This window comes from Pan paniscus, chromosome 1 (assembly GCF_029289425.2).
Source record: "Pan paniscus chromosome 1, NHGRI_mPanPan1-v2.0_pri, whole genome shotgun sequence".
Lineage (NCBI taxonomy): Eukaryota > Metazoa > Chordata > Mammalia > Primates > Hominidae > Pan > Pan paniscus.
The window spans coordinates 14783323-14810744 of NC_073249.2; the positions used below are offsets into that span (position 1 = coordinate 14783323).

General features: G+C 43.3%; 1 protein-coding gene across 8 annotated transcripts in view; it reads left to right on the forward strand.

Moving 5' to 3' along the window:
• Nucleotides 1–26906, forward strand: part of TARBP1 (TAR (HIV-1) RNA binding protein 1) — an 88191-nt gene extending 61285 nt beyond the window's left edge. For 3 of the 8 annotated variants that reach the window (XM_055101088.3, XM_055101131.2, XM_055101105.2), the window contains 8 exons: nucleotides 6946–7032; nucleotides 11392–11588; nucleotides 16199–16280; nucleotides 18916–19087; nucleotides 24400–24591; nucleotides 24751–24875; nucleotides 25675–25811; nucleotides 26481–26906. In XM_055101088.3, coding sequence (XP_054957063.2) covers nucleotides 6946–7032; nucleotides 11392–11588; nucleotides 16199–16280; nucleotides 18916–19087; nucleotides 24400–24591; nucleotides 24751–24875; nucleotides 25675–25811; nucleotides 26481–26649 — 1161 coding nt within the window. In that variant the 3' untranslated portion in view covers nucleotides 26650–26906. Of the gene's footprint in view, nucleotides 1–6945; nucleotides 7033–11391; nucleotides 11589–16198; nucleotides 16281–16515; nucleotides 16612–17140; nucleotides 19088–24399; nucleotides 24592–24750; nucleotides 24876–25674; nucleotides 25812–26480 lie in introns of those variants that run through there. The other 5 variants (XR_008621616.2, XR_008621621.2, XR_008621613.2 and 2 more) reach the window with 5 other exon arrangements.
• Nucleotides 26907–27422: the final 516 nt, after the last annotated feature.

A 27422-nucleotide genomic window follows, 5' to 3' on the forward strand; every position in this document is an offset into this window, starting at 1 on the left:
ACCTTTCCCTTTCATAATAGATGATCTTGTCTGCTACTTTGTGTGAAAATGGAGGTGCATTCCTCAAAATATCCTTTCTCTATTTCTTCCTATTTCAGGAAAGATATCCTTATTCTTTTTTTTCACATCTATCCCCGGTGACCTGTTTGTGTCTCCTTTGGGACCTCACCGAATTCTTCACGCTTGTTCTGTTGACTTTTCCTCCACCCAGCTATCATCCAGTGTCTTCCTTTCTTTACTGTTAAACTTCAATGTGTGATCTTTGCCTTCCTCAAATCACTGAGGTCCACTCCATTTTCAACAGTGATACATCAAGGATTTTATCTGAGCTGCAGACAGCCTTTCTCTTTTCCTCCATGCTCCCCACTTTAATTTCACACCTTCGCATTGGTAGTGGCTTTCTCCACAGCTGATCCTCACACTGCAGTCAACTTCATAATTCCCTTCCTATTGTGCTGATAACTTCTCTATTTCCTTCACATATTTGCTTCTCTCTCCCAACCCTTATGCTTGGTTTTATCTGAAGAGTCGCTGTTTAGCCTGTCTGCTTCTCTTTTTGCACTTCCTTAGCATAGTAAAGCCCATCTCAGCCGGTCCCTGCTTCTCCAGCCACCTGCAGGGCCTTTCCATAATCACTTCAAACTTCACCCTGTGTTAAACTAAACTGGTAACAGCATCTGGCCCTGAAATTGGCTCCCCTTTCTGATGTCTTTCATTCTCCCAGTCTCCTAGCTTAAAACCTGGGTGTCACCATAAGCAGCAGAAACAGCAGCCTCACCATAATCCTCAAAGACAGGTTGGAGTTTTTACCCTTATGAAGAAAACAACGATTAAGTGAGTCATCACACCACTAAGAAATGACAATGCTTTGGCCAGGAGTGGCGGCTCATGCCTGTAATCCCAACAGTTTTAGAGGCTGAGGCGGGAGAATTACTTGAGGTCAGGAGTTTGAGACCAGCCTGGCCAACATGGTGAAACCCCGTCTCTACTAAAAATACAGAAATTAGCCAGGTGGGGTGGTGCATGCCTGTGGTCCCAGCTACTTGGGAGGCTGAGGCAGGAGAATAGCTTGAACCCAGGGAGGCGGAGGTTGCAATGAGCCAAGATCATGCCACTGCACTCCAGATGGCATCAAAGTGAGACTCCGTCTCAAAAATTTTCATGTCTTTCCAGGCTCCTCTGGCTCTTCTTTTTCATCTTCATGTTCCTATAATGAAGAAACAGATTCTGTTATTTTTCCTTGAGTTGCCTTTTAGATCCATAGCTTTATTAATGTAGTTTGTTTATGTCACCTCTCAGATGGGTTAGCACTGCCCCAGGAATTCTCACAAAGGGCAGGTTGGTTCTGGTGTACCCCCAAAACTTCCTGGTGCTCCCATCCACAGTAGTGCCAGTTGTTACTTTTATTTGCTTAGCTCAGCCTCTCACTCGTCATTAGACCTTGTATATTCTCTTCGAATCTGATTTTACCTGTGGACATCAGACAGAGTTTTTGATGTAGGCAAAGGAAGCTTTTGCTGATGGAATCAAAACGGGATTCAAAAAAGGTAGTGGGGAAGAGGGGAGTAGTAGGTAGCTTACAGAACGCCGGGAAAGCTACAGAATCAGACCTGGAAAATTGGTAGGAACAGGGGAGGCTCAGTGGCTTCCAGAAATGCAACTACAGGCAGGCCAGAGAGAGCTAGTTCACTGGGGACATTACCCCACTGGACACACGGTGCCTTCAGCAGGGCTTTGCCATAGCCAGCTCTATACCTACTGTCTCTGCTGCCTGCAGTGGAGGAGGGTTTTCTGTGAGCTCTGCTTCTCTAAGTTGTAAGTTCTCAATTTAGGAATCAGAAATGGGGTCTTTGGAACCAGGTCAGGTGCCTTCTTGTTAGTGGCAAGGAGGTTGGGAAGATGAATACCTGGCATTTTTCAGTGTCCCCCAACACTCATAAGATGGAAGAATTCCCTAAACTTGGAAAGGGGATTCAGGATAGATATCAAAGAAAGGGGCAGTTATCCACTACACCCTTTTCCTCCTTTATTCAAAGCAAATTACCTTAACCTTTATTTTTTTAGAGAAAATAACAGTTGCCACCTAGGAATACCTATATCTTCTCTAGAGCAATCAGACAAATCTGCCTATGTCAGTATCCATCTGAGATTTCTTCCTTTTACCATAAAGGAGTAGAATCTTCTCCAGTGCCAGAGTAATTCTTCCACTAGGTCTTTGGCCCTCTTCCCTCCTGTCTTCTCAGGCGTTTGTTGCTATCAGCCTGTCTTCTATCCTCAGTCTCTCCTTAGCCAAATGGTCCCATTGGCTTTTCAGCAGGCTCGAGTTGCATCCATTTTCTGTGGATCTTTACACTGGATGTTTTCTCGTCCCTCTCCTATAATCACCCTGGCTCTCTACTATTTCATCATCAGACTTCCTGAAAGAGGTGCCTGTGTTCCAGAGGTTTAGTTTTTTTTAAATTTACTAATTTTATTTATTTTTTTGAGACGGAGTCTCGCTCTGTCGCCCAGACTGGAGTGCAGTGGTGCGATCTCGGCTCACTGCAACCTCCGCCTCCCAGCTTTAAGCAATTCTCCTGCCTCAGCCTCCTGAGTAGCTGGGACTACAGGTGTGCATCACAACGCCCGGCTAATTTTTGTATTTTTAGTAGAGATGGGTTTTACCATGTTGGCCAGGCTGGTCTTGAACTCCTGACCTCAGGTGATCTGCCCGCTTCGGCCTCCCTAAGTGCTGGGATTACAGGCATGAGCCACCGCGCCCAGCCTTATTTTTTCACATCCTTCCCAACCCACTCTTGAATCCATGGTAGACCAGCTTCCAGTTCAGTTACTTCTCAGAAGACACTGTTGCAGGAGTCAAGAGTGACTGACTGACGAGTCAGTGGTCAGCCTTCGTCGTCTTCTGTCAGCCACATGCATGCTGCTGACCATTTTCTTATTCTTGCTTCTAGTGACACACACTTCTCTGGTTCCTCCTGCCCTCTTTTCTGTGTCCTTTCCAGGCTTTTCTTTCCCTGCCTACCTCTTAAATGGTGGTGCTTCTCTAGAGCTAGGCTTTTTTTTAATTATTATTTTCTTATTTTTATAGTCAGTCTTCTCTGTGTTGTGGATTCACATATTACCTAATGCGAATGACTTACTCATTAGTATTTGTATGCCACACATCTTCCCCTGACTCTAGATCAGGAGTTGGCAAGCTACAGCCAAATTTGGCCTGGCAGAGTTATATTGGAACACAGCCATGTCCATGCATTTTCACATTGTCTGTGGCTGTGTTTGAGCTAACATGGCAGAGTTGAACAGTTGCAGCAGAGACTGTGTGGCCCACAAAGCCATGTTTTTGTGTATTGCTTGGCCCTTTACAGAACAAGTTTTCTGACCCTTGCTGTAGACGTTTTCCTTGTAGATGATTTTCCCTTAGACTAAATCACCTAAAACGTAGATGTGTAACACTGAGTGCCTTATTTTTTCCCTCAAACTTGATCTGCTTCCTACTCTAGTGAATACCACCACCATCTATACAGTTGCACAAACCAGAAACCTTGACACTTTCCATGCTCTGTATCTGATTCGTGACCAGGTCCTGATCTTTCTGCCTGAATATTTCTGAGTTCTCTCTCTTCTGTCCCTGCCATTGTATCTCAGTCGACGCTACTGTCATCCTTGCAGTGGTTCCCTCACTGGGCTGCCTACATCCACTCTTGGCTCTGTTTCCATCTGCTTTCCACCCTGAAGCCCAGGCAGGGTTTCCATGGTGAGAATTTCAACAGGTGACCCCACCTGCTGAACACAGTGTCTTACGTCGTCTCAGGATGAAGACTGTGCTCCTCGGAGTGTCCCGTAAGGCTTGCGTGATCTTAGGCCTCTTTCCTCTCTAGTCTCTCTGTGTGGTCTATTCTCAGTTCACTACGCTAGGCACACTGATTGTCTGTTTTCCGTTGCTAGAACTCTCCAAAGCTTAGCGGTGTAAACAATGTGTTTTGTTTTGTTTTGTTTTTGAAATGGAGTTTCATTCTTGTCGCCCAAGCTAGAGTGCAATGGCACAATCTCGGCTCACTGCAACCTCTGCCTCCCGGGTTCAAGCGATTCTCCTGCTTCAGCCTCCCGAGTAGCTGGGATTACAGGTGCATGCCACCACACCCAGCTAAATAATTTTTGTATTTTTAGTACAGATGGGGTTTCACCATGTCACCTCAGCCTCCCAAAGTGCTGGGATTACAGGGGTGAGCCACTACTTTTTTTTCATGATGTGTGTGTTGTCTGGGCCTGGCTGGGCAGTTTTGCTCCTTGTGGTGTCTGCTGGGGCTGGGACTTCCAAATGGCTCCTTCGCTCACATATTTGTCACCTCAGCTGCAATGGCAGGAGCAGCTCTGGTGGCTAGGCATCGCTCCCACTCTGTGTCTCCAGCAGGGTAGCTGGACCTCTTTATATTCAGTTCTCCAAGAATGAGCATTCCGGCGGGTCGGGGGTCGAGGGGGCGCAGGCGGGTCATGTCCTGACGTGCAAGTGCTCATCCAACCTCTGGATGCATCAGGCTTGCTAATGTTCACCAGCCAAAGCAAATCACATGACCATCCCTGCTGGGGTGGAAGGGGCCTGCATCGGGCATATGTAGGGAGGGTTGGTTGACCGGGGGTCACCCAAGATAACTGAGTACCACACTGACTTTTTCAGTCTTTCCTGCTTATCACCAGTCCTTTTGGTTTCAGGCTATTGCACATGTTGTGCCCTTTACACAAAATGGTCTTCTTTCTTCTCTTTATCTAGATAACTCTCTCTCCCTTCACATCTCAGTTCATGTGTCTTCTTTATTTATTTTTGAGACAGAGTCTTGCTCTGTCACCCGGCAATTATAGATCACTGCAGCTTTGAACAACTGGGCTCAAATGATCCTCCTGCCTCAGCCCTCTAAGTAGCTGGGACTACAAGCACCTGCCACCACGCCTGGCCAATTTATTTTTAAATTTTTATAGAGGTGAGGTCTTGTTATGTTGCCTGGGCTGGTCATGAGCCACTGCACCTGGCCCATATTGTCTTTTTTTTTTTTTGAGACGGCGTCTGTCTCTGTCCCCCAGGCTGGAGTGCAGTGGTGTGATCTCGGCTCACTGCAACCTCCATCTCCTGGGTTCAAGTGATTCTCCTGCCTCAGCCTCCCAGGTAACTGGAATTACAGGTGCCCACCACCATGCCCAGCTAATTTTTGTATTTTTAGTAGAGACATGGTTTTACCATATTGGCCAGGCTGGTATCGAACTCCTGACATTGCGATCCACCTGCCTCGGCCTCCCAAAGTGCTGGGATTACAGGCATGAGCCACAGCGCCCAGGCCCATATTGTCATTCTTAAAGGAAGTTACCTCCCCAAGTATTTAGATCCCCTTATTTTAGGTTTTCATAGCACATAAATAGTACTGCTTACAGTTAGGATTTTAATCTGATTTGATTTTTATCTTCTCCAGTAGATTTTTAAGTTACAGGAACTTGTTTCTATAGTAACTGTCATGTAGAAGACATTCAGTAACTGTTAAATAAAGGAATTAAATAATAATAAATTATTTGCCTCTTGGATTGGTTTCCAAACTGGTCTTCCTGCTTATATGCTCTTTTCTTTCCAATCTGTCTGGCATATTTCAGTTTATTATCACTAAAATAATGTATTATTCCAAAACCACTAAGATTATGAAATAATAATAGTTTCAGATTCCAGTTGAACAGTCTTTTTCAACTGGAATCAGAGGTTTCCAGATTCCAGTTGAACAGTTTTCTTTAAAAATTTTCCCTAAGATAGCTGATTAAGTCTTCTATAGGTTTTTCGCTATAGCTTTTTAAAGCCTCTACAGTATGATTCCATTTAACTTTTGAGCCTTATCTCCATCACTCTCTGCCAAACTGGCTTTGTCTCCTCTTGCTGCCTTTCCCTTAAGTTTGCCTCTGTGTCTTTGTTCTTGTTCACTTATCTGTTCTCTAACCTTCCTGCTCCTTCTCCAGGCCAGTCCTTCCCATCCTGAAGGCCTCACCTCTCCTGAAGTGAGCATGCCCTTGGCTCTGCCACAGATAATCAACCCTTGGTATCCATGGGGGATTGATTCCAGGCCCCCCACGGATGCCAAAACCTGAGGATGCTCAAGTCTTTTGTTTAGAATGGCATAGTAGTTGCACATAACTGATGTGTATCCTCCCATGTACTTTAATAATCTTAGATTACTTATAATGTCTAGTACAATGTACATGCTATGTAAATCGCTGTTATACAGTTTTAAATTTTATTTGTATTACTTTTTAATTGCATTGTGTTTTAAAAATTTTTTGTTAAATATTTTTCATCCACGGTTGGTTGAACTCATAGATGCAGAACTCGTGCATACAGAGGGCACACTGTACTTTACTTTATTTTATGTTTTTTTTTGAGACAGGGTCTTGCTCTGTTGCCCATGCTGGAGTGCAGTGGCACGATCTCAGCTAACTGCAAACCCTGCCCTGGGTTCAGGCAATTCTTCTACCTCAGCCTCCCCAGTAGCTGGGACTACAGGTGTGCGCTACCATGCCCAGCGAATTTTTGTATTTTTTGGTAGACATGGTTTCACCATGTTGGCCAGGCTGATCTCAAACCCCTGGCCTGAAATGATCCACCCGCCTCAGCCTCCCAAAGTGTTGGGATTATAGGCGTGAGCCACTGTGCCCCGCTGTACTTAGAGCTGAGTTATTCGGTACTTTATGTGACCTGCTGATTTTTGTGTGCACTGGCATTTGGCTCTAGGAAATTATTTCCTTTGCTTTCAGTCCTGTGCCTGTTGCCGCAGCCCCCTTCCCACCCAGACCCCGGGCTGTTCCAGGGAAGAGGCTGCCTCCTGTCCTGGGCCCTCATAGAGTCCAGCACGGCGCTTTCACGTGCATGTTTCACAGTAAGCTTTGAATCAATATTTGTTTATCTGATTATTTTTTCAGGGTGAAGAAAATCTTAAAACAAGCATTTGTACATTTTTAGCAGTTTTATCACATTTGGACATTATTACTCAAAATATTCCAGAAAAGGTAAGTTTGTTTGTAAGAATTTAAACTTGACTGTAAAAAAAGAATTGTATGTATTTGTACCAATTTTTTACATGTAGAGCATTCCTGTGAATGTTTGCAATTTTTCCCTTTCCTTTCCACTGCCCTGCTAATGTGCACATGTATTAGACACAAATACCCAGTAAATGGGAATTACCCATTTACATGCATACACACTGAGGTGTGCTTGAGTACATACCAAATTTATAGACAAACTACTGGGTAAGTTTTTGTTGATACTTGTATAAAATTAATAATTATTTATAATTCTTAGGATTAGGATTACTTAGGATTCTTTAAACAGGACTTCCCTTACGTTCTTTGACTGAATGGTAGTTATTTAACAAATGCTCATGCAAAGAAACTTATGGCCAGACTATTAAAAGCTGTTGGGTAATTGAAGGTGATATAAAATGACTGTCATCATTTGGAGTGTGCAGTACAGTTACTTTATGTTCCTCAGGTTTAGAACAATTTCCCCAGTAAGTTCTCACACAGATAGGCAGAAATCTTAACTAATTTTGGTTAATCACTATGGCAGCCATTGAAGAATTTAAGAGAACCTGCCAGTAAGATTTGGAATAAGATTCTATATTATTGCATCCACAGAAAAGAATGTACTGATATACTATAAACTCTAGGAGAAAACTTAATTGAAATAGTGTTATTAAGTGTTGAAAGTACCTTAAAAATATAAGGGAAAATAAGCTTTCCTAGAATTTTTCAGTGTTCTAGTTTTTAAACAGTGATGTTTTTTATTAACCTATTTCATCCATTCAAAGACAGGCCTTTCTCCACACCACATTTTAACCTCTAAAATCATGATAACACTCTTAAATTGGTGGTGTCTTCCAGTGTGTATCAGCCAGATGGCAGTGTGTTACAGTTCCAGGAAAACTCGTTCACGTCTTCCGTAAGATCAAGAAGCCTCTGGCATCAGATAAGATCAAATGTTGTCTTTCTGTTTTAAATATGTGCAGCAAAGAGATTTGCTTACAATCTATTGAGAAAGCTAAAACAGAGCAGACATTGTCCTGTTGCAGGGTAGATGAATAGCCTAAGAATAGTTTAGACAAATTCTGAAAATGAATTTACCTTAGAAGATGTTCATGTTAGATCTGGGAAAAATAACATGTTATTTTTCCATCAAGCCCTTTTTGTACTTGCCGTTTATTACATATTTTAGATTTATTTTTTATTTTCCAAACATCCAAAAAGGAATGCTAATTAGTAAAATGGAATAATTTCCATTTCAACACCTTAGGAAAAAAAAAAACTGACTTGACATACCTAAGAAAAGGCCAAGTTGATTTACTTTGTCAGTCTCTTCATTTGTGATATGTAAAGTCCGTTGTTACCTAGATAAATGTAGGTTTGATTTCTTGGAAGCAATCACTTAAGACTTTCCATTTTCTTCAAAGCATCTTACTTAACCTGCATGTGGGATCTGTACTGAGCAATTAGAGATTCAAAACAACTGTCACACACGACAGAGGTTGTAACCGCCCAACAGGTTCACCTTTTCCGCCGCCTACACAGAGCCGATTTATCGAGACAGGAATTGCAATAGAGGAAGAGTACACAGAGCTGCTTGTGCAGGAGACTGGAGTCTTATTATTACTCAAATCGATCTCCCTGAGCATTTGGGGATCAGAGTTTTTAAGGATAATTTGGTGGGAGGGGGAAGGCCAGTGAGTCAAGGGTGTTGATTGGTTGGGTTGGAGATGAAATCATAAGGAATTGAGGTGTCCTTTTGTGCTAAGTCAGTTCCAGGGTGGGGGCCATGAGATCAGATGAGCCAGTTAATCGATCTGGGTGGTGCCAGCTGATCCGTCGAGTGCAGGTCTGCAAAATATCTCGAGCACCAACATAGGAGCAGTTTAGGGAGGGTCAGAATCTTGTAGCTTCCAGCTACATGACTCCTAAACCATAATTTCTAATCTTGAGGCTAATTTCTTAGTCCTACAAAGGAAATCTAGTCCCCAGACAAGAAGGGGGTTTGTCTTGGGAAAGGGCTGTTATCATCTTTGTTTTAAACTATAAACTAAACTAAGTTTCTCCCAAGGTTAGTTGAGCCTACACCCAGGAATGAACAAGGACAGCGTGGAGGTTAGAAGCAAGATGGAGTTGGTTAGGTCAGATCTCTTTCCCCACCTCAGTTACAATTTTGCAAAGGCGGTTTCAGAATCAGAGCACTAAGTGTTCCTATAAAAGGAAAAAAAAAAAAACCTTTCTTAATTATGCTCATAGTTGTGTATTGTCCTGTCAGCTTGCTCGTTGTGTAAAATGAGCGGACTTGAGAATTCACGAGCAGAGCTTTTTACACTGATATGTATGAAAGCATCATTTACGTCCTGAAAGCTCCAGCCGAGCGATCACTGGCAGTGCCAACATTTTTGAGTGTGGGCTCCATAGGAAGCACTGTTTTCCCTATTGAGAATTATAGTGGGTTTTTTTCATTTACGAGTAATGTATACCTAGCTCCAAGATCTTGGTTGCTAACACCATTCTCCAATAAAACGAACCAGGGATTGCTGGAGAAATAGCTGATTCTAAAACTAGGGCAGAAAGTATACAAGATGAGCCTGGAGCATCTTGTAGAGTCAGAGAGCAATGCAGAACTTTATACATACAGTGATGTGAGATGGGCATGCAGAGGGAAGATGTTCCCAGTGGCTGAAGCTGAAACAGTGTGAGCAACAAAATAAAGCAGTGTTGGATCACAACCCAAAGAATAAAATAAATATCCTCGAGCCCACACCGATATAAATAAATGATTGAATCAATAAATGAGTCCAGGCACTGTGGCTCATGCCTGTAATCCTGCACTTTGGGAGGCCAAGGTGGGCGGATCACTTGAGGTCAGGAGTTCGAGACCAGCCTGGCAAACATGGTGAAACCCCGTCTCTACTAAAAATACAAAAATTAGCCAGGCATGGTGGCACATGCCTATAATCCCAGCTACTCAGGAGGTGAGGCAGGAGAATCACTTGAACCCGGGAGGCAGAAATTGCAATAAGCCAAGATCGCAGGACTGCACTCCAGCCTAGGCGACAGAGTAAGACTCCATCTCAAAAAAAAAAAAAAAAAAAAAAGAGGGATGGACAAGACAAATCTCTTGTAAAAAAAATTACAAGTAATTTTTATAGAAGCTCTGCCCTGAGGGAGGGGGAGCGTGACTTCTCACTCCTTTAGTGTGGGCTGCACAAGTGACTTCCTTCCATATGGGATCGTTATAACAAAAGACTGTAACAAAGGCTATGGGAGTTATAAGACAGGAATTGTGGACAAAAACCGTGTATATCATAACATCACACCTTGTAATGTTGGCAGTACAGTCACTGACCTTTGATAAATGTTGATGACATGTTGAGTAAAGGAATGAGAGAAAGAGGATTGTTTATCTCTGTTTTTATCCTTCTCAGAGAAACTTTGGGTAACTGAGGTGTGTTATCAGCCATGCTGATGCCTTTGGTAAACTATTGTGTGAATACGGTTGTTTTGAATTGGTCAGTAGAAACTGGGCTGCCAGGCGCAGCCGGTAAGCATTTCCATGTGAGCCTTAGGGGAGAAGTGCATTTGGTAGGAGCATCAAAATAGCTTCTGATATTTCATTAAAAGTTTGGGTTCGTCTGGTTCCTTCATTAGTATATGTCACTTCCTTTGACCTTCAGTGTCTATTGAACCATGTGATTTTAGAAAGCAAGGGATTGCTTGACATCTCCAGGCTGTGAAGACTAAAGTTCACAGGAAAAGACTACAAGGAAATTTAAACAGTTTTATTATTTTCCCCCTCATTTCTTAATTTTCCTGCCACTACTCAGTACTGTGTGGGTCCAGGATCACAATTAGGGAAGACAGAGTAGCTCAGAAATCAGTAGTGAGGAGGAGGACAGCACTTTGTGTGGTATCTTGCTCTAGGAGCATTTTCAAGCCATCAGAAGTGGGACTCTTGAAGACTATTTCTGACTTTCTCAGCACAAATTAAGATAATAGGAGATGGAGGCTCCATTTGAAAAACATTGTGGTTGTATAATGGTTAGCATAAAACATACTTTTTTCAAGTTAACTCAGGTACTAGAGTATGGGGGGCGGGGGGAAATGTACTGCAGCATTAATGAAAACTAGAGCTGGGAGAATGTGTTTTTCCTTGAGTAAATTGCAAATGCCAGTGCACCGCATTTGACCAGGAGGGAAGAATGAGAGGCCCTGGTAGCAAAGCCAGTGGAAGAAGTTTTACTAGGAGCAGTTGTATCATTCGTGTACTTTTTTTGTGTCATACAAGTGAGAGTGAAATGGTCCATGTCTGTGTTTTGAGGAATTTTTTGCCTTTCTTTTCAGAAACTAATTCTGAAGCAAGCCCTTATTGTTGTGCTGCAGTGGTGTTTCAATCACAATTTTAGTGTTCGACTGTATGCTTTAGTTGCTCTTAAGAAACTCTGGACTGTGTGTAAAGTGTTAAGTGTTGAAGAATTTGATGCCCTGACTCCTGTGATTGAATCCAGCCTCCATCAAGTGGAAAGCATGCACGGAGCAGGGTAAGGAGCCCTCGTCAACCTCATCGCCCTCACTCTCCTCCAGCAGGGCCCACAGGGAGGGGGCAGTGCCCATGCCGTGTCAGCTGCTCCTTCCACATCCTCATGCTGCCGTCCTGGAGCATCAAGGGCTTGGACTGGGCCAGGCCTAAGCAGCTCACTTTGGGGTGTAGTTAATTACAGTTCATTGTCAGCTCCACCTTGACCTCTTACTGCCCTTTTATCCTCAATCCTTTATTGTACAAATAATCTTCTACATACTTGTACATGTTTCTCTTCAGTATAGCTAAATGTCATCCTTTGTTGTTTGAGAACTGCTTAGAAGTGGCACGACCTGACTTTAAAGACATACTCTTAATCTCTCAGCTATACTAGTTATAGCTAAAGGCTTTTTTCTTTTCTAAGAGAACTCTCCTATTCCTCAGACAAAATCATACATGGAAGCTCAGTATCAAGCAAGTGACGTGGATGGGGTGAGGGAGCGGTGCAGGACCCAGTGTCTGTGAAGCCCCCACGGTGGTTCCCATGTCTCTGCCTCTCTTTCCCCGCAGCTGTCACGGCGCAGAAGCAGGCTGCAGTGTCATAAGCATCTCCAGGTCTCTGCGCTTGTTTCCTTATCTCTGAGGTGGTGCTGTTTTGCCTTTTTATTATTATCATAGATTATTGCCATCCAGGAATTCTGGATTTTTTTTTTTTAATTTTAGAGACACAGGCAATATCAACCAACATAAAAGAATTTTCATCTTAAAAGCTGAAAAAGCACCCACTAATTTATATACACAAATGGTTAAGTGTTGGAAGCAGCATAATAGGCAAATGAAATAGCATTTGGAAAACCAGTAACATGTAGAAGTCTTGGTCGTGACCATTAAGTTATTTGTACATGGTACAAATAAGACTGAGTCATTGTGTAGCTTCATATGGGGCTGGGGCGAGGGTACCTCCCTGGCCGCAATGTACCTTTCTACCTCCCTTCACTTTCGATGCATTTGTTGAAAAGAGGCATTTGGGCATTAAGTGGGTAAGGGAGGTTTTAGGGGCTTGGGAGAAAGATATTTGATAAATACAAATAAATACTAAAATGGAGAAAAAAGTAAATAGCATGAGATAAAACAGGGGAGTAGCAGGAGAAAAAGAGAGTTAGCTGTGGGGAGATGGGTTCCAGAGGAGGGACAGAGAGCAGAGGCGGGAATGGATTCCTGGTACATCGTGCACAGTTCTGTGTACTGGAGAATGACCTGCCTGTGCCTGGCCCAGCAAAGGCTGGTCATCAAAATTAGTCATTCACTGTAGCATTGCCAGGGACCCCTACAATTCCAACTGTCCTCTGAAAACTAAAAATCTTGATCTTTTCAAGGGACCTTAAATGTCTTATTTCTCCTTGGTGTATGGTGTATTTCCTATATTATTTGGTGAATACATGGCTGAGTTTACATGTGTAGATTTGAACATTAATATTTCTCAGGATCGCATTTGCATTATCATGCAATAATCCAAACTCAAGCTACCAAAGTTGCTGCTAATCATATTTTATTATGTAATTTAATGAACTTACGTGCTGCTTGTGTTTGGTGGTTAGAGATAGGTAACCAGGGGACAGAGGGTATAGTTACCCCATAGACTTTCAGCCCTTCCTTAATGGAAGGGAGTTTGAGGGAATTGCCCTAATTTAACACGCAGATAGGCATTTGTCAGCTTGTAGCTGTCTCTATGATTCGATGGTGAGTGATTATTTGGTATTGAGACATTTCGATCCTGGTTGTTGATCCTATTCTAAGTTTGTTGGTAGCTGTGTTTTGATTTCTAAAAGCAATTGGCTCCAGTCATATTTTTTATTAAGCAATAAAATGCACTTTTAAAAAATAACTTTAAAAATCTCAGTACCAGGTAGGAGATATAGCCAATCAAAATAAGGCATCCGGCTGGGTGCAGTGGCTCATGCCTATAATCCCAGCACTTTGGGAGGCCAAGGTAGGTGGATCGCCTGAGGTCAGGAGTTTGAGACCAGCCTGACCAACATGGTGAAACCCTGTCTGTACTAAAAATACAAAAATTAGCTGGGTGTGGTGGCAGGCGCCTGTAATCTCAGCTACTCGGGAGGCTGAGGCAGGAGAATCTCTTGAACCCGGGAGGTGGAGGTTGCAGTGAGCCGAGATTGCGCCACTGCACTCCAGCCTCGGCAACAGAGCAAGACTCTGTCTCAAAAATAAATAAACAAATAAGGCACCCTGGGCATTAAGCCACCTCTGTTCTGTGATTGCATACCTCCTTGGGATCGGCTTGTGACAGGCACAAGGCCAGGTGCTGGGGGTTAGCCAGGTAGATGAGCCTCTTTCTTCATGTGACTCACAGTCAAATGGGAATAGACATCAAGTAATCAGAGCGATTTTTTAAAGTTTTAAAATAAATAACAGAAAAGTAAATGTGGTGATGAGGAAATACAGACTATTCAGTCTGGGTGGTTAGGGAAAGCCTTTCTAAGTAACATGATGTTTACATTAAAATCTAAAGCATGAATAGGAGCTAGGTCAATGAAGACTGAAGGAAAGAGATTTCTGTGCAGAAGACACTGTGTTTGGGAACGGCCAGCCCCACTTGATTTGCCCAGAGCTTTAACTAAAGCAAGCTTGGTCTGGCTGAGGGAGGCAACAGAGCAGTCCCAAGATGGAGGGAGCCAGGGCCGGGCTTGGGTTGATGTTGAGTGAATGGGGAAGCCAGCAAAAAGTTAAACTTGAGAATGACGTCATCCAGTTTTCTTTTGCATTAAAGTGTGAAGAGCAGATCGGAGGTGAGCAAGAGAGAGTGGGAGGAAAATTGTGATTTAGATTAGTGTGAGATTAGTAGAGGGACAGAGAAATGGACAGGCTTTGAGGTAAGGTAAACAAGGGCCTAAAGTACTTACTGGATTTATCAAGAGCCATTCGATAGCATAATTAGGGGATTGAAACCAAATTAAAATAGGTACAAGAGGGGGCCAGGTGCAGTGGCTCTCGCCTGTAATCCCAGCACTTTGCGAGGCCGAGGTGAGTGGATTGCTTGAGCCCAGGAGTTCAAGATCAGCCTGGGCAACATGGCAAAACCCCGTTCTCTATAAAAATAATAATAATAATAATAAAAAGTTAGCAGGGTATGGTGGCATGCACCTGTAGTCCCAGCACCTCGGGAGGCTGAGGTGAGAGAATCACCTGAGCCCAAGAAGTTGAGGCTGCAGCGAGCGGAGATCGCACCACTGCACTCCAGCCTGGCAACCGAGTGAGACCCTGTCTCAAAAAAAAAAACAACAACAAACAAACAAAGTCCAAATGTGGATAGGATGATAGGATGAGACATTAACATATATTACATCAGAGTGGTAGGTTTACTGGTGTCTATAATTTTCTTTACCTGAATATTCGGAATATTTAAAATATTTCATGTCTTTAACTTTTCAAAAAATGGGTGATGAAGGTGAGACAGAGTCAACTTATTTAGAAAATTCTCTCAAAAAATAGTATATTAGGAAGTTCAACAGCTAGTGGTGGGGGTGCTGTCAAAAGAGGGCTTCTGTTTCATTTTTGGTAACATTAGTTGTTTTTAAGTGATACTCATAGTCAGGAAGTTGAACAGTGCAGAAAGGCATCGAATGAAAACGAGACAGTCTCCTTCCTTCTCCCACCAAAGGTGAAACTCCAGTAAACTTGCTTTTCTTTTAACAGCTACCTAATATTCCATTTGCCTTAGGATATCGCTTGAGTCCATTACTGATGGACACTTTAATAAGGTTTTGTTTTGTTTTTTAAGACTAGATACAAAAGCCCTTTTGAAAAGGCTGAAGGAAAGGCTAGAATAGAGAAGAGGGGAGATGCGGAAGTTGGGGGAGATAGGGCACAACCCAGGGGAATGGGATCTGTTGCGGGGCAGGGTATTGCCCTTTGAAGAGAGACTCTTGACAGTGAAGGAGAAAAGAGGACAAGTGGGTAAGGAGGTGGCAGGAAGAAGAAAGATCTCTCACTCCTGTCTGCTGTGATGTGTGAGGCATGGCTGTCTGCTGATAGTGAGAGGGTCGGGGAGGGCGTAGGAACTCCAGGGAGTGAAGAAGACACATTGGTCAGGGCAGGAGCGTGATCTTGCCAGAAAAGTGTCTTGAAATTGCTGCTTAGTTTATGGGTTCATGATCATGAATTTTATCTGAAACCTGCCTGCCATATTGTATAACTTTTATCCCTACCTTTTTTGCCTTTTAAAACATAAACTTGACAACAGATGTTTTAAAAATTTAAACGCTGCTCATAGTAAATTTGTTTCGTTTGTGAAAGTAGGTACAACTTGGCTGCATGGTATGAGTCTTTGAAGTAGAAAAGGTGACTTTTATGTAATGGTTTTCTCTCCTGGAAAAAAGAGTTTTCTGCCAGACATAGGTTTAAGGTTCCATTTCAAAATGTGAAATTTAGTAAGTGTCAGTTTTTAAAGTATGTATTGATCTTGGAGAGGTGTGTATAAATCTTAGGATAAAGTTCATAAAATTTTCTGTTCCTTCTCAACTCTGCAGCCACCCTTTAAGATACTGAATTGATTCTCCCCTCACCAGAGTTGTTTCATTTGTCTGTGGCTCATACCATATTTTTAATCCTTAGGAATGCCAAGAAGAATTGGCAACGCATTCAAGAGCATTTCTTTTTTGCAGCATTTCACCCACTCAAGGATTATTGTCTAGAGGTGAGTAGAGAATAATATCATTTGTAAATTCTCTATTGTATCTTTAATCCTGATGCTTCCTTTCTGCTTTTGTTGAAGGGTTGTGATTAGGGTAAAGTTTTTTTCTTGCTTACAAACATCACCTTAACATTTTAAAGTTCTAAGTTTAACTTTGTCACTTTATGCAGATGACTTGCTTTCATTTCACTCTTAAGCAGTGAAAATTGGCTAGTCATTTTCACTTTCTATTTCTCAGGCAGTGTCTGGCTTGTAAACAATGGAAGGGAATATTTAACTCTAAACAGAAATCTGTTCTGACATTAAAAGGAAATGAGTGAGAACATTTGTGCAGGTGAGATTTCATTGTACTGAAGCCCATTGTTAATGAAAGAACAAAAAGATATACTTTTTTGTTAATGGCAATTTTTAGGTTCTGGGTAATGAGAATTGTATAGGAAATGATACATCACCTCACTGACTGTAACAAAATGTGCTTATATAATTTTAAGAACCATAAACATGCTTATTATGATTAACATGTAAATTATTTCAATATGTAAATCATTAGACATTGCATAAATTATGATACCTTCTCCCTTTTTCAACTGTAATTATAATGTGCTGCCCTTGAATTTAAATCACTGACCTAGGGCTTTTCCTCTGAAGAACTTATAAGTTATTGGTAACTTAGGCTGCTGTGCATAAGCAATTTTGTTGGTGGATTACTAAGATTATTGATAAACTGATCTTTAAAAAAGTATAGATCTATATATTGCAAGATATGCATCCTAGAACACTAATGTGTATTTTCTGCTGCTTCACTGCAAATATCATTTAGGATTTTTCAAAGATTTTAATATGCTCTGCTCTGTGTTCTTTAGCGCCCAGAATGCTTGGTCCGGCATCTTTCTGCAGGACTCCTCTAGTCTCTCTAGTGTTAAGTCAACCTTTTTCTATTCAGTCCTCCAACAGGAGTAAGTCCTTTGCCTCCCTCCTGCCCTCCCTCATCCTTACCTTTGACCACCTCACTCTCATATGTTTTATGATTTATTCTCCAGTCATGAAATGAATTAAAGGTGTATGTGTAAATAAAATAATGGGGCTTAATTGTTCACAGGAACTGTATCTCTTCATGTATTTGGTTTTTTTGTTTTTGTTTTTATTTTATTATTATTATACTTTAAGTTTTAGGTTACATGTGCACAGTGTGCAGGTTAGTTACATATGTATACATGTGCCATGGTCATGTGCTGCACCCACCAACTCGTCATCTAGCATTAGGTATATCTCCTAAAGCTATCCCTCCCCTCTCCCCCCACCCCACAACAGTCCCCAGAGTGTAATGTTCCCCTTCCTGTGTCCGTGTGTTCTCATTGTTCAGTTTCCACCTATGAGTGAGAATATGCGGTGTTTGGTTTTTCGTTCTTGCGATAGTTTACTGAGAATGATGATTTCCAATTTCATCCACGTCCCTACAAAGGACATGAACTCATCATTTTTTATGGCCTCATAGTATTCCATGGTGTATATGTGCCACATTTTCTTAATCCAGTCTATCATTGTTGGACATTTGGGTTGGTTCCAAGTCTTTGCTATTGTGAATAGTGCCGCAATAAACATAGGTGCGCATGTGTCTTTATAGCAGCATGATTTATAGTCCTTTGGGTATATACCCGGTAATGGGATGGCTGGATCAAATGGTATTTCTACTTCTAGATCCCTGAGGAATTGCCACACTGACTTCCACAATGGTTGAACTAGTTTACAGTCTTCATGTATTTGGAGCTGTACTTGGTGCCCCTACTTGATGCCCCCTTAATCAACATGTAGTTGTGATCACTGTGCCAGTTTAAGTTTGCACAGATATAGCTAGCGTGAAGAAAACCATATTCATTCTAAAACCTTTCATGAAGACATGTGCATTGCTGCTAAGAGTATTGTTTCATTTTTAAGTTGCCTGTTACTTGGACCTCTGCTTCCTATGTACTTTTTTCACTGTTGGTCATTTTTATGGTGCAGTTCTTTTAGTAGGTAAGAAAAGCAAAGGAGGATTGCTTATGCGATGACTGTTTACAGTGGTGTCAGACTATGCCGTTTTCACGAACGCTTTAATATGCTGTTGTAATCTGATTTTATCCTCGTCTTACAAATGAGGAAGTTGAAGCCAAGAAAGGCTGAATCACTTGCCTAACGTCACACAACTAATTATATTAGTCAAACCAGAATTCAGATTCTAAATTTATCTAATGGGTACGAGAGTAAAAGACTTGTCATGAAAAGAGCTTGAACTTGATTGCCTTTGGAGGTATTTAGTTGTCAGTAAATTGCACTTATCCAAATACTGTCCATCATTAGAACTGATTACTTCTGAAACACTGTTTTTTTTAGGCACATACTGGTTTATTACACACAGTTAGAAGTACCAGAGTACAAGTTCTGCCTCCTCTCAGGGATTCCCTAAATTAATCCCCTAATTTCTGAGAAGATGAGAAATATATATAGACAGTTGCTATAAGATATAAATGAAAGTATATAGTTTGATCAGATGTAATAGTTTGGAGAATATATCATTAATAATTAAGTTGTATTTTAAATGTTATATATTTCTTTGTTATTTTTAAGGGAAGAAATTTAGATTTTATAATTCTCTTTTCAGACCATATTTTACATCCTTCCACGCCTTTCAGGCCTTATTGAAGATGAATGGATCACCATTGATAAATTTACCAGATTCACTGATGTTCCTTTAGCTGCGGGATTTCAGTGGTACCTTTCTCAAACTCAACTTAGTAAACTAAAACCAGGTGACTGGTCTCAGCAAGACATAGGTAAAAAATAATTTTCATTTTATTTTTTCCCCTTGTTGATCTGGTTAGTTTTTTTGATTTAAGTTACTAAGGACAGGTAGTTAATAATAATATCACTTTCATTGACATGGTGAACTCTGCCTTTCCACTTAGGGAAAAGACAGTGAAAAAGTGTGGTATAACTTTGACTAACACTTTTAGTGAAACTTAGCTTTAAAGCTATTTAAAAAAAAAAAAGCCAAAGAAAGCCTGATCTGCTTTATATAAAGCTGATGGCCAGTGGCCTCCCTTTTAAGTAGTATTGTTCATTAACACTCATTGCTTTTCTACTATATATTTCTGTAAAAATAAACATTTCCAAAAGGACCAAATGATGAAATCTCTTTTTTTGTCCTTCATAGGAATAAAGCAGAGCTCTTGATTCTAGTCCCCTCTTGGTTGGTTGGACGCCGCTTCATGTTATCCCTTCTCCTCTGTCTCATCCTTCCCTGTACAATGACTCCTTTCCACCGGCTTCCTCTGGGACCCACATTCCTCTCCTCCCCCTCCCCTCCCTCTTCCCCCTCCCCCTCCTCCCCCTCCTCCCCCTCCTCCCCCTCTTCCCCCTCCCATCCCCTCCATCTTCCCCTCCCCTCCCTCCTCCCATCCCCTCCCTCTTCCCCTTCTTCCCCCTCCCCCTCCTCCCCCTCCCCCTTCTTCCCCCCTCCCCCTCTTCCCCCACCTCCTCCCCCTCCCCCTTCTTCCCCTCTTCCCCCCTCCCCCTCTTCCCCCACCTCCTCCCCCTCCCCCTTCTCCCCCCTCCCCCTCCCCCTTCTCCCCCTCTTCCCCCTCCCCCTTCTCCCCCTCTTCCCCCTCCCCCCTTCCCCTCTTCCCCCTCCCCCCTTCCCCTCTTCCCCCTCCCCCTTCTCCCCCTCTTCCCCCTCCCCTTTCTCCCCCTCTTCCCCCTCCCCCTTCTCCCCCTCTTCCCCCCCTCTTCCCCCTCCCCCTTCTCCCCCTCTTCACCATCCTCCCCCTCCCCTCCCTCTTCCCCCTCCCCCTCCTCCCCCTCCTCCCCCTCCTCCCCCTCTTCCCCCTCTTCCCCCTCTTCCCCCTCTTCCCCCTCCTCCCCCTCTTCCCCCTCTTCCCCCTCCCCTCCCTCCTCCCCTCCCTCCTCCCATCCCCTCCATCTTCCCCTCCCCTCCCTCCTCCCGTCCCCTCCCTCTTCCCCTTCTTCCCCCTCCTCCCCCTCCCCCTTCTTCCCCTCTTCCCCCCTCCCCCTCTTCCCCCTCCCCTTCTCCCCCTCTTCCCCCTCCCCCTCCCCCTCTTCCCCCTCTTCCCCCTTCTCCCCCTCTTCCCCCTCCCCCTTCTCCCCCTCTTCCCCCTCCCCCTTCTCCCCCTCTTCCCCCTTCCCCTTCTCCCCCTCTTCCCCCTCCCCCTTCTCCCCCTCTTCCCCCTCCCCCTTCTCCCCCTCTTCCCCCTCCCCCTTCTCCCCCTCTTCCCCCTCCCCCTTCTCCCCCTCTTCCCCCTCCCCCTTCTCCCCCTCTTCCCCCTCCCCCTTCTCCCCCTCTTCCCCATCCTCCCCATCCCCCTTCCCCCTCCCTCTTCCCCCTCCTCCCCATCCTTCCCCATCCCCCTTCCTCCCTCCCCCTCTTCCCCCTCCCCCTCCTTCCCCTCCCCCTCTTCCCCCTCCTCCCCATCCCCGTCCTCCCCCTCACCCCTCCTCCCCATCCTCCCCCTCCCCTCCTCCCACTCCCCTTTCTCCCCTTCCCCCTCCTCTCCCTCCCCTACTCCCTTCCCTCCCTCTCCACTTTCCCATCCCCTCCCCTTCCCCCCTCCTCCCCCTCCTCCTCCTCTTCCCCTTCACAGTCAAGCTGTCCTAAAAACCCAAGAATCAGGTTCCCTAACTCAATTTAAAAATGACCGTCTTAATGACTGTAGGCTATCTTCCTATCAGTCTGTCACTCACATTTTAGCCTCATTCTGACTCTCCCCAACCAATTACCACCTTTGAAACTTCTTTCAGGAAATTAGAAATTTTCTTTCGGTTTCTTTTACACAGTCCGAGTAGACAGATGGACGCTGCCCTCAGATTGCACCTGCCCATTCTGTGCCACGTGTTTGCCAGTCTCCGGCCATCCTGCCTTTCCTCCTCACTCTGACCCTTCTCATTCTGAGTCCCCCACATGCCCCTGACATCGGTGCTTCTCCAAACTTTCCATGTCTTCAGGACTCATGTGACTTGTTGAAAATTCAGATTCCATGTCCCACCCTTAGATTTTTTTTTCTTTTTTTTTTAAAGGACAGTTATGGGTCTGGAACCACCCTTAGTTTAATTCAGTATCTCTGGAGGAGAGTTCTGGGAAAATGCAATTTTTGTCAGGCCTCTGGATGGTTCACTAATGTGTTTTAAGACATACTATCCTAAATTTATTCATTCAACAAAGATTGATTGTCTCCTGCATGTTAGACATGAGACCCAGTCCCTGCCTCACAGAGCCCACGTTCTTACAGAGGAGACAACAGGGAGCACGTACCTAACACAGTGTCTGGTAGTAGAAGTACCATGAAAAAACAAAGCAGGGTGAAGAGAGGGACGGAGGGTGAGAAAGACCTTTCTAAGGAGTTGACATTGAGCAGAGACCCCAAGGAAGTACGGGCAAGGCAAGGCAAGGTCTGTCCCGGTGAGAGCTTTACTGGAAAAGGAAGAGCAACTGTGAAGATTCTAAAGCAAAGGACAGTGACAGGAGGCACTTCCCAGTGTGGTTGGGTAGAGCCTGGGAGAGAGGGAAGAGAGATGGCGTTGTAGGCAGCTGTCGAGTTCTGCGTAAAGCAGAGCAGGGAAATACAGTGTTACTGGAATGGCAGAATGGCTAATGAGGTCTGTCTGTTCTGCCTGTTTTTGGTAAAGGGGCATGTTGTAATAGACTTTCCATGCTGAGGCTTAAATGTTAGTATCCCCCTAATTTTTTTTCTTTTTTATAAAAGTTCTACTTCATTTTTAATTGACAAATAATAATTGTACATATTTATGGGGTACAGTGTGATGTTTTCATGCATATATACATTGTGTAATGGTCAAATCAGGATAATTAGCATATCTGTCACCTCTCACGTTTGTGATGAGAACATGGAAAATCCTCTCTTCTAGCTATTTGGAAGTATACATACATTATTGTTACCTATAGTCATCTTACTGTGTACTAGAACACAAGAGCTTATTCCTGACTGACTAACTTTGTATCTTCTGACCAACCTCTCCTCCTGCCACTGAAGGTTTTCACGGGCCCGGTCTTCTTCTCACTCTTCATGCTCTCCCAGAACACATTTATTAATGTCCCCAACTTGAAACTACCGCCTGTGTAACTATAACTTTCAAATCCTTATCTGCTGCCCAGCCTCTGTCCTGAACAGACTGGACATTAGCACCGGGATATTCCTTAAGCTCTTGAAATATCACCATATCCAAATTCAGTTTGCCTTTCTGCCCAAAAGTGCCTGCTCTGTATGCCCTATTAATGGTATCGCTCAATCATCGTGGAAGTCGTTCTTGTCCTGTTTTTGCTCTTGCCACATCCGTTACCCAGTCTTGGCTATTTCACTTCCCAAAGCTGCCTCCTCCTCCTCTTCTTGGGCCCCTCTTGCCTTGTCTTCGTTTAGACTGGCATTGTTTTTACCTGGACTACTACAAAAGCCCCTTAATGGTTTTCTAGCCTCCACATAGCTATTAAAAGAGATTTTTCTAAAACACACAGCAGTACTGTTACTCTCCTTCTTAAAATTTTTTAATGGCTTTTAACTGTGGAATAATTTTTTTTTTCTTTGAGACGGAGTCTCACTCTGTCTCTCAGGCTGCAGGCTGGAGTGCAGTGGCACGATCTCAGCTCACTGCAACCTCTGCCTCACGGGTTCAAGCGATTCTTGTGCCTTAGCCTCCCTAGTAGCTGGGATTATTGGCGTCCACCACCATGCCTGGCTAATGTTTGTATTTTTAGTAGAGATGGGGTTTCGCTATGTTGGCCAGGCTGGCCTCAAACTCCTGACTTCAGGCGATCCTCCCACCTTGGCGTCCTGAAGTGCTAGGATTATAGGCATCCACCACCACGCCTGGCTAATGTTTGTATTTTTAGTAGAGATGGGGTTTCGCCATGTTGGCCAGGCTGGCCTCAAACTCCTGACCTCAGGTGATCCTCCCGCCTTGGCCTCCCAAAGTGCTAGGATTATAGGTGTCCACCACCATGCCTGGCTAATGTTTGTATTTTTAGTAGAGTCGGGGTTTCACCATGTTGGCCAGGCTGGCCTCAAACTCCTGACCTCAGGTGATCCTCCCACCTTAGCCTCCCAAAGTGCTGGGATTACAGGCATGAGCCACCATGCCTGGCCAACAGAATAAATTCTTTATCATTGTATGCAAAGCCCTTTGGTTTGAGCCATCTCCCTCCACTCCATTGCAGGCTGTGCACTAAACCAAGGTACTTGCTGCTGTCTGAATCATGTTGCTTCTACATCCCATGCATGTGCACATGCTGTATCTACTGTCTGCTTTGCAAACTTTTACCTTCCTTCCCGTGAGCCTTCCGGGGTCTTACCCTTTGCTTCTCCCTCCCCTAGACATTAGTAACCCCTTTCTGTGTGAGCATTACCTTCACTGTTGTACTGTGTTACAGTTATTTGCATGTCTGTCCTATCCTAAGTGAACTAAGTGCCACTTGATTGCTCAGAAAGCAGTTTGGAGTAGGACAGAGTTGAGGAAGAGCCTGAGAGGTAGAGTCTCAGTCCTGTACTACAGAGATGAAAACACTGCAGTCAGATAGGCTAGTAACGTTCTGTGTCCTCATCACTTTTGTCAAGAGATAACTGCTTTATACAACATCCTTCATTTTAGAAAAGTTACTCCAGCACTTTTAAAATTATTTTAGATATTTTATTATATCGTTTTCAGAAATAGTCTTTCCATAGAAAATCCCAATCTAATATACTGCTGTTTGTAAGATACATCATTATTTTGTGTACTTCCAAGGAAAAAAAATGTTACCAAACTATGATACTCTGGACTCTAAGATGTGTCTCAATTTCAGATATGCTAAAACGTGAAAAAACGTGTATCTCATGTTTCCATGAAGTATCATAATATATTGGTTAATAAAGCTGATTTTGAAAACTTAAAATTACTACTACAAATGGGAATTGTGTCTGAATCCAACTGAAGTTTTTTACTTAATGCTTTGTTAAATCTCATTTTAAATTATCTCATTCTAAATTACTTCACATTCTTAAAAATACATATACATGTATACATAAATATATAGAGATTCAGATTTATTTATATGTGGGATTGTTTTCTTTTTCCTTCCCAGGTACTAATTTGGTCGAAGCAGATAACCAAGCGGAGTGGACCGACGTTCAGAAGAAGATTATCCCGTGGAACAGTCGTGTTCCCGACTTAGACCTGGAGCTCCTGTTTCAGGATCGTGCTGCCAGACTTGGAAAGTCAATTAGTAGGCTCATCGTCGTGGCCTCGCTCATCGACAAACCGACCAATTTAGGAGGTAAAGTTGGAGTTTTCCGGGAGCTTTGCCTGAAAGCTTTTGGTCTTCAACATTTTTTAATTAATCCACTGCCACGGGAGCTTCAAAGGAATGTATGCGACATGATGAGCTTAGCATTGTGCTGGGAACAATCTTAATGATTCCAGGTGTTCTGTGCAGGACTGTGCAGGACCTGTGAGGTATTTGGGGCTTCAGTGCTCGTCGTTGGCAGCCTTCAGTGTATCAGCGACAAACAGTTTCAGCACCTCAGTGTCTCTGCAGAACAGTGGCTTCCTCTAGTGGAGGTGGGTGGAAAGTAATTTATTATTAAAGTTCTTAAAACAAGCCCGCACATGTACCCGTGAACCTAAAATAAAAGTTTAAAAAAAAGTTTGTATTTGTAAAAATATTTTATAGTGCTCTATCTTTGTGTATTAGTCCTTTTGCATAATTTATAATAGTGCAGTCTTTAATCGTTTAAGAACAGTGTTTAAAAATAACATACAGCTCACTTCTGTTTTTCTACTTATTTTTTTATAGGTCACAGTTTTAGAAATCATCAATAATGTAGAATTCTGTTCAGTGAAACATATCCTGTTACAGCCCACTCTTGATTTAGGAATAATTCTTAGAAATTTATATCATGGTGGCCGGGCGCGGTGGCTCACGCCTGTAATCCCAGCACTTTGGGAGGCCGAGGCAGGCGGATCACGAGCTCAGGAGATCGAGACCATCCTGGCTAACACAGTGAAACCCCATCTCTACTAAAAAATAAAAAATAAAAAAAATTAGCCGGGCGTGGTGGTGGGCGCCTGTAGTCCCAGCTACTTGGGAGGCTGAGGCAGGAGAATGGCGTGAACCCGGGAGGCGGAGCTTGCAGTGAGCCGAGATCGCACCACTGCACTCCAGCCTGGGCGACACAGCAAGACTCCACCTCCAAAAAAAAAAAGAAATTGATGTCATGTTGGGATAGTTATTTTTTATAATGTATAATTCTCTCCTTTTAAAGAGTTAAGTTTAGGTTAATACGTTTTTTAACTCTAATTTACTCCAAGCAGGGCTATAACTGAATGAATATTCTGTTCTTTTTAAACTAATATCCAGGTAAAACCACCTCAGCTAATTGACTATCTGCAGCAGAAGAAAACAGAAGGTTATACCATCATTGGAGTGGAACAAACTGCCAGAAGTTTAGACCTAACCCAATATTGCTTTCCTGAGAAATCTCTACTCTTGTTGGGGTAAGAAGCTTCTCGTGTCCATAGTATATTCTCTGAGCCCCAGACTACTGGAAGATGTTACCTTGTTTTTTTTGTTTTTGAGACGGAGTCTCACTCTGTAGCCCAGGCTGGGGCGTAGTGGCACAATCTCGGCTCACTACAACCTCTGCCTCATCAGCTCAAGCAATTCTCAGGCCTCAGCCTCCCAAGTAGCTGGGATTACAGGCATGCTCCACCAGACCCAGGGTTTCACCATGTTGGCCAGGCTAGTCTCGAACTCCTGACCTCAAGTGATCCTCCGGCCTTGGCCTCCATGGTGGGATTACAGGCGTGAGCCACCGTGCCTGGCTAGAAGATGTTACTTTTCTGTTTTACAGTTTACCCTGACTCCTGCTCATACCTGCACTTTTCTTTGATTTGTAACATTTATAAGAAGCTCCCTGGGCTTTCCTTTTATTTCATCTCTCTGGCATGGCCAGCTGAACATGGAATTGACCCATCAGTCTTTTTTTTTACACTCTTATTTATTTCCCGGTACTACAGACTTAACTTCATTTGTTAATGTTTCTTTTAGTAACATTCAGAATATCAAAGAGAAAAATAAGTGAATAAACAAAAAATAAAAAGAATATCAAAGAGAAAAATTGTTTGTTACAGGAAAACTAACCTTTCTTCCATTTTCTTCCTCAGAAATGAACGTGAGGGAATTCCAGCAAATCTGATCCAACAGTTGGACGTTTGTGTGGAAATTCCTCAACAGGGCATTATCCGCTCCCTGAACGTCCACGTGAGTGGAGCCCTGCTGATCTGGGAGTACACCAGGCAGCAGCTGCTCTCGCACGGAGATACCAAGCCATGATGTGCCTTCCTCAGTGAACTGCTGCTGCTGTTCAGACTTTTTTTAAAAAAACTATTTGAACTAAAGAAACAGATTCTGAAATTTATTGTGATAATTTGTATTTCTTTTTTCTTGCAATTTAATGCCAAAAGTTTGCCATGTGCCTTAAACATATTACTATATATTTTCCCCTTTAATAAACACTTTTTGTTAAATTGTATTCTTCCTTTAATAAAATATTTTAAGCAATTGTGGAAATAAAACAATGGATTTTTTAAGAGGTAACTTATTTCCTAGAAACGCCTGTTGTCGGAAGTGTGGACTATGATAAAGCAGAGTTAAAGCAGCAATCATCTGTGAACACTCATACCCTTGAGTCACACAGAGACCGGGGAGGTTGAGGCAAAGGTTCCGAATGAAGAGGGGTCGTCAGCCTCTGTGCCGCTTTCCGTCTCTGTACTCCCCTCGGGAAGCACGTTTGGCAGGATGCAGAGCCAGCGTCCCTGTGAGGCTCAGGATGCTCAGGTAATAGGCTTTAATTTATTTTTAAAGCCATGAACTAGGCCATAATCATTCACAGTAAGTTTATGGCCAGGTGCTGTGGCTCATGCCCCCCACACTTTGGGAGGCCAAAGCGGGTGGATCACCTGAGCTCAGGAATTGGAGACCAGCCTGGCCAACATGGTGAAACCCTGTCTCTACTAAAAATACAAAAATTAGCTGGGTGTGGTGACATGCACCTGTAATCCCAGCTACTTGGGAGGCTGAGGCAGAATTGCTTGAACCTGGGAGGC